The 7,500-nt window shown below is 38.3% G+C and overlaps 1 protein-coding gene across 1 annotated transcript in view; it reads right to left on the bottom strand.

Annotated features, from left to right (window-relative positions):
• LOC127653547 (aurora kinase B-like) overlaps positions 1–4,915 on the bottom strand; it is an 18,959-nt gene extending 14,044 nt beyond the window's left edge. The window contains exons 1-4 of the mRNA XM_052140247.1: positions 4,718–4,915; positions 4,513–4,581; positions 591–891; positions 476–509 (exon numbers count right to left, since the gene is read on the bottom strand). Coding sequence (XP_051996207.1) covers positions 476–509; positions 591–891; positions 4,513–4,578 — 401 coding nt within the window. The 5' untranslated portion in view covers positions 4,579–4,581; positions 4,718–4,915. The remainder of the gene's footprint in view (positions 1–475; positions 510–590; positions 892–4,512; positions 4,582–4,717) is intronic.
• Positions 4,916–7,500: the final 2,585 nt, after the last annotated feature.

Genomic DNA, 7,500 nt, shown 5'->3' with positions numbered 1-7,500 from the left:
AATTGTTTAAATGAGCATTTTAAAGCGGTTGTGTCAGTCATACTGCACGCTGGTACCGGATTGAGTCGGTGTTCGGTACAACCGGTGCTGCAGAAACACTGGAACTGTTACGTTGTTTTACTTCAGTGTTGTCTTGGTACCAAAGTATCTGTACTTTTGACAACACTACCGCACAGCATTTAAGAAAATACAGGTTCTTCAAGTAGCACTACAAATAAAACAGGTAATCCATTAGTGTTTAGTTTCTTTTTTAAATCAAGGGAAAGTGTGCATCTTAGGTGCCATGTCAAGACAACAATCAACTTTTTTGCTTCACTAATTCATTTTAAAATGGTACAGCAGTATTACCCATTCGAAGAATAAATATCCCAAAAAGTCTCTTAATACTAGCTCATTTTAAATGCATGCATTACTAGCATTACATTAGTGTGTAAACAGCCGTGACTGCTTGGGGAAGTGAAAATGAAGAACTTACTTGGCACTATTGGACATTGCATTGGCAGGCGTTTCTGGAAAGAAAACAGAGAGAATTATTTCTATGTTCTGTACTCCAAATGAAGGCTATGAGAACAGATCGGTGTGAATCTCACGGGGAGGTTTGTCCTGTTTGCTGGACTCGGCTGCAGTAACGGCGTTCTGGACATTTGGTTTTGGTTGGTTCTGCTGTGGTTTATTTTGCAAGGGTGTTTTGGATTGCTCAGGGTGGATGTTCTGGTCTCCAGGGCAGGAGGTTTTCACAGGAACTGTGGGTGTAACGGGTTTCTGCTGACTCGCTGGCCGCTGAATCCGCTGCGGCCCTTGTGCCATGCCCAGCACACGCGTGTGAGGCGTCGTTACAGGCTTCTGAACACCCTGCGCAACTGGAACTCTTTTGGGTCCACTGCCAGATATCTGCAGAACATAAAACTCCGGTAAACCCCAGAACACTTAAAGAATTAGTTCACCGAAAACTGAATTCACTCATCTCAAAATACAAATGAAGATTTTTAGAAGAGTATTTTAAAGTTCTGGTCACCATTCACTTGCATTGTATGGACCTACAGAGCTGCAAAATATTCTTCTAAAAATCTTCATTTGTGTTCTGCAGAAGAAAGTCACATTTGGGACGGCATGAGGGTGAGTAAAGGATGACAGAATTTTCATTTTTGGGTGTACTGTCTCTTTAAATGTCTCCATTGCATATGTGGGTCAAAAAGGGATACAGTTAGATGTATATTCTTTATATCGGTCAGTCTCATTATTATACTGTCTGCTTAACCCTGGTGTGTCAATTTAAACTTACTCAGAGGTCCTTGGACAAAAATATCTGCTCCAAAAAACTGCAAGAATATTATTTTCCACTTTCACAGAGTAATTTTTTATTACTAACATCAGTCCTGATCATAACTACCAAATATTCTTTAATTTTCAGGTTTTTAAGCCTTTAAATGCCAGTTTGTTTATATAATGCCACTGTTGTTTCTCACTGACACACACACAAAGATCCCCCATTTAGCCTGAACAGACTGAAGGGGCAAGTGCTGTTAGCGAGCACCTCTGAAGGCCGGAACGGTACATGAGGGGGTGGGTGGCCAGCACCACGCCCGACCGCCTTTGTCTCCCCAGTGGAGATGTTTTACACACCACACCAGGTACTCATTTTAGGCTGAGTTGACCTAGGGGAGGCCCGGGACCGGTTCAGATAATCATCACTGGTGTTGGCAGGAATCGAACTCTGGTTGCCAGGTTCGTAGCGCGCTAACCGCTACACACACACACACACACACGTCTCTATAATACAGTAAACAGAGAATAGGGGAAAAGCTTGTATTTGCTCCACAGGATAAACAGGAGATAAATGGCACCACCTGGTGGAAAATATAAAAGATGTACATTTTGATCCCAGGGCTCCAGAGGTATAATATCAAAGAACTCATGACTTTATGCTTTAATGACACTGGGGCTGAAATGATTATCAACAACATCAACAATTAAAAATGGTCAACAACTTTTCATGAACCAAGTTTGCATCAAAGGATTTTTTTGCGCAAAAAGTTAGCACATCAAAGCTGATGGAAACGCACATTATCGCCAAAATGTCGATATATTTTTCCGTTTAACGCAAGTGCATAAACTATGTGTCGATACATCAAATGTCGTAAAAATGGTTTCTAAAAACTTTGTCGATAAAATTGGCATTAATGCAAAAATGTAGTGTCACATGACAGAGTTTGTCCCAATCGTTAGCCTGCGTTACCATGACGACAGTATTGAAAGCTAATTCATTGCATGTGATTATGGATTAATCGTTACGGTATATAGATCTGATCTGCAAACGGGACACTTCCAGGAGTGCAACACAGATATCTCCTGCACATTGAACAAATTAATGGCAATAATTTACGATTAATTTAATCACGGTAGACATCAGTTATTTATTAAAGCTGCTTTTCCACACCATTCAGAATAATAGACGACAGTCACAGAATCAGCCCACAATACAAAAAACATTTCTGTGAATAAAGATGTTTTAAATTAAGAATAAATACACCATACTGGAGAAAAGCTTCAGCGTGCGCTTTTTTTTTTTTTAACAGCTCAATTCTATTACATTATTGTTTCGTTTTTCCTTTTGAAAAAATGGCGGCAAAATCCCCTGTATTAAATTAAAAAACGAAAAGTTTTTTTTTTAAACCTATTATATATATATATATATATATATATATATATATATATATATATATATATATATATATATATATATATATATATATACACACACACACCTTTCCTCAAACGGAAATGATCTTTACTCGGTTCTGTAGATGAATGAAGTCATCTGAATGACTCTCAGAATGTTCTAGACTTTTCTCAAGATTATAAACTATCAGAGCTATTTGTCCAATGTTGAGTTCACATTCAGAAAAACGGCTTCTGAACATTTTAAAACTTTAAATCGAACCGTCTTTACCTCAGATCTCATTTACTGCTTCAGAAAATATTAATTTAGATGATGATCAAGTTCAGTTGGTGGTTAAAGTCACCGGAGGAGTCTGCGGGACATGATGCAGTTGTGATGCTTTAGATTAGATGTTTATTGAATATCAGGAATGTATCATGTATGTAACACGGATATTACACGCATCAATGTTTCTTTAATATCTGTCACACATCATAAACACATCCATGATGATCCTGACCGTGCATTCAGACCAGAGGCGGCGGGAGCGTCAAATCAACCGAAGTCATTCATTTTCAATGACAGCCAGCGAGAAGCGGCGCGGCGAGTCTTGAGCGGTGTGGGCGTCAGATGAAAGTTCAAGTGCAGGCAACATTATGGTAATAAGATGTGACGCGGTTCGGCGGCAACCTATTGGAATATAGAAGTGCTTCGCTCTAGCGACGTCTAGAGAACACAACCGTGTAAACTTTGGTTCCCACCAAACATTCGTTCCGAAGATAAAATGGAGGAGAAACGAATTATTGCCAGTAATATATGATCTGTCCCTGTTTGCTTACAGGGATATAAAACAACCAAGGCATGACATCACACCATTTTTATCCATAAGAGTCCATTTCAATGGAAACAGGCAGGAGACGGCAAATGTCGCAATTTTTGGCATTTCCACTTTGTCGATAACAAAATAGCGCGAAAGGTGGATGGAAACTAGGTTATTGTCGAAGAGTCATGTGATCTCATTGAACACAACACGAGACGGTTAGAAACGCTAATGATGCCGCGGGAGAGCAGCACTTAAGATCACGGTCCAGACGCACTCCAGACTTTCCACACAGAGTCAGCTGATGTAGCGGAGTATTAAAATACAACAATTATTAAAAGATGATTTTGTCCTCTTTATTGTTAGTAAGCATGTTTAATACCACCTTTTAAGCCGGGACACAAGCAGAATAATCGGTTTAGATAGAACAATTAATCGTTGCAACAATTGCCCGAATAATCGTTAGACTAGTTGATTATCAAAATAATCGTTAACTGCAGCACTAAATGGCACTGGGATGAAATATTGCCGTTTTAATGGGTTTCAATGGGGACATTTTTGTCCTGAAGGTCCCGATTGTGACTATTCCAGTGTATTATATATGTATTTTAGGAACGGAGGTTGAAATATTACAATTCCCACAAAAACTACTCACTGAAAGAGACAAATGTCCCGAAGGTCACACAAGGGTTAATTACATTTTACACTTAATATCTTAAATCTGAGCATTATATTTATTAACAATATGCAATTGCATATCAATAACAGATGGGAAATAATGGTGACGCATGTAAATGTGGGGTGTTACCAAAATGAAATGAATCAAGTAAAATATGAAGATAATTAAAGAAATTCCTTTAAATATCAGAATCCAGATTTTTAAATGACGCCTGACTTTATGCACTATAGGTTAAGAACATTCAAATAAAGCTGTGATGATTTTGGCTCAGTTTATCAACACGTGTGTACAAATGACATATACACAACACAAAAGACAGATATTATAACAATATATGAGGTTTCTCTTAAATACCTTCTCATTTTCAGGTCGCTGAATCTTCAAGTCTTTGCTCGATTTAGTTCTTGCAGCAGAATCCATATCCTGAAATTAAAACACCACATTAACAAAGAAAAATCACACATCAAATACTGTATGAATCATTCAGATATATTACACAAGTTAAACTCAACACTATTATATTCTCTTGATAACCGTGTAATAATGAATCGGTCAGTGCCTCAAGTCAGCCGTTTCCTCACGACAAATCCTCCTCAAAACACGAATATAAACACGATTATTTCCCCCACGCCGTGTTAATTAAGCTTTAATAATCACCATTCACAAATCGATCGTGTGTGATGATTAATATAGAAAGGATTCATCGAATAATAGATTGATTTGCTAGAGCGCTAACGTTTATCGCTAGCGGCGCTCGGGATTCTGGCCTGTTTAATTTCAAATATCCCCCGTTTATATGCCTTTAAACATGATCTGATCGCTGATTCGTCAGCTAGCACAGTGAGAGAGAATCCTATTGGATGTTGGAGAAGCCGCCCTGTGATGTCATAAACCCGTAAGGGACGCTGGGAAAATGTCACATGCACACGCAATTCAAAATAATAAACTAAAAAGAATCCTTACATGGCATTTAATTTAATAATTTAATTGATAATGATACTGTTTATGTTTCACGAGTTTATATATTCCGTTTCTTATGTGAGGTGAGCCGAATCCTCCATTGAACTGCATTCAAATCTCACGACAAATTTCATCTTACTAGAGACATTTGTGAATTATTAAGTGATTTAATAATTATTAATAATCATTATTAATTTCTATGTATCTTACCTTGAGATACAAATGAAAATCCGTCCCTGCAAAGTCAATAAATAGGGATTTTAAATGGCTCATCTAGTCATCACAAACGTCCGTGATTGGTCTATACCGAGCAGCGCTGAGAAAAGGAACACGGGTCATATAGAATAATGTACGTATGAATAATCAGAATCAGCTTTATTGCCAAGTATGCTTACACATACAAGGAATTTGTCTTGGGTGACAGGAGCTTCCAGTGTACAATAATAGAAAAACAGCAGCAAGACATAGATAATTAAAAAAATATAATAATTATACATATACGTACATACACTCACCTTCATTCATACCCTCACACACACACGAAGTGCAAATCTATTACAAATCTGTTATATAAAGAACAAAAATACAGTATATTATGTACAGTGCAATGTATGTAATGGCAGAAGTGGATATGTTGGATAATATAAATATAATTAAACTGTGTATTGCACATCATTATTGCTCAGTGGGGCAGTTTTAACTGTTTATGAGATGGATCGTCTGAGGGTAAAAACTGTTCCTGTGTCTGACGGGTCTGGTGCTCAGAGCTCTGAAGCGCCGGCCAGAAGACAACAGTTCAGAAAGGTAATGGGCTGGGTGAGTGGGGGTCCAGAGTGATTTTACCAGCCCTTTTCCTCCCTCTGGTGGGGGGGGGACGACTGTATCAGCAGTGTCTGTCAATCATTGCAGACGACAGTGGTGTCGTCTGCAAACTTCAGGAGCTTGACAGAGGGTGGTGCAGTCATTGGTGTACAGGGAGAAGAGAAGTGGGGAGAGCACACATCCCTGGGGGGCACCAGTGCTGATGGTACAGGTGCTGGAAGATAAGTGATGTCCTTCAGGTGGGTCAACACCAGTCTCTCAAATTACTTCATGACCACAGACGTCAGTGCGACCTGTCTGTAGTCATTAAGTCCTGTGATTTTAGGTGTCTTAGGGACAGGGATAATGACTGAGCGTTTGAAGCAGCATGGGACTTCACACTGCTCCAGTGATCTATTGAAGATCTGAGTGAAGATGGGGGCCAGATGGTCAGCACAGGAACGAAGGCACGCTGGTGAGACGTCGTCTGATTCTGTATTTTCAATTTAATCGGCATTAAAATGAACCCTTGTTTGACCTTCGGGACAATATTGTCTTTTTCATTTTCGTTTATTCTATAATTTATTCGTTAATGCCAACGGCAATAATTTTTCCGAAAGTGTGTATTTATTGGGAAATGTTTATATTTCAACCTCAGTTCCTAAAATACATCTATAACACACAACAGTCACACAACAGTCACACAACAGTCACACAACAGTCACACTCGGGACCTTCAGGACACAAATGTCCCCATTGAAACCATTAAAACTGCAATATTTGATCCCAGTGCCATTAAAGCATATTATACTTTCATTCTGGAGCTCTGGCTTAAAAATGTACTTTTATAATATTTTCCACCAAATGGTGCCATTTTCCTCATGTTTATCCTGTGGAGCAAATACAAGCTTTTCCCCTATTCTCTGTTTACTGTATTATAGAGACGTGTGTGTGTGTGTGTGTGTGTGTGTGTGTGTGTGTGTGTGTGTGTATTCTCTGTTTCCTGTATTATAGAGACCTGCACGACAACTGTGTGTGTGTGTGTGTATTCTCTGTTTCCTGTATTATAGAGACCTGCACGACAACTGTGTGTGTGTGTGTGTGTGTGTGTGTGTATAAAAACAACAGTGACGTTATGTAAACAAACTGGCATTTAAAGGGATAAAATCATGAAAATGAATAAATATTTGTTAGTTATGATTGAAACGTATGTTGGTTAAAACAATTAACTCGTATTCATATATAATATTATGGCAGTTTTTTGACAGACATTTTTGTCCTCCTTGTAACTTTTGTAAAGTGATGCACAAGAGCAAATTATTCCAGTCATTCACATTTAATTGGCTTCATACTGTATAATGTACAATTTCTCTGAGGTTTTCAGACGTATCCACCGATTTATGATATGGTCAAGCGGTTAATATATTATAATATTGTTTAGTTTATCTACACTATCTTCTATTGGTAGGGTTAGGGTATTCACACAAAATATATGACACATTTTAAGTTTGAATATATGAACTGATAATGAGCATGAGAATATCACAACCATGGTCGAAAAATATGACAGTACAAATGAAC

The sequence above is a fragment of the Xyrauchen texanus genome, chromosome 13, assembly GCF_025860055.1.
Source record: "Xyrauchen texanus isolate HMW12.3.18 chromosome 13, RBS_HiC_50CHRs, whole genome shotgun sequence".
NCBI classification, from domain to species: domain Eukaryota; kingdom Metazoa; phylum Chordata; class Actinopteri; order Cypriniformes; family Catostomidae; genus Xyrauchen; species Xyrauchen texanus.
This window is presented reverse-complemented; position numbering and strand designations above follow the sequence as displayed.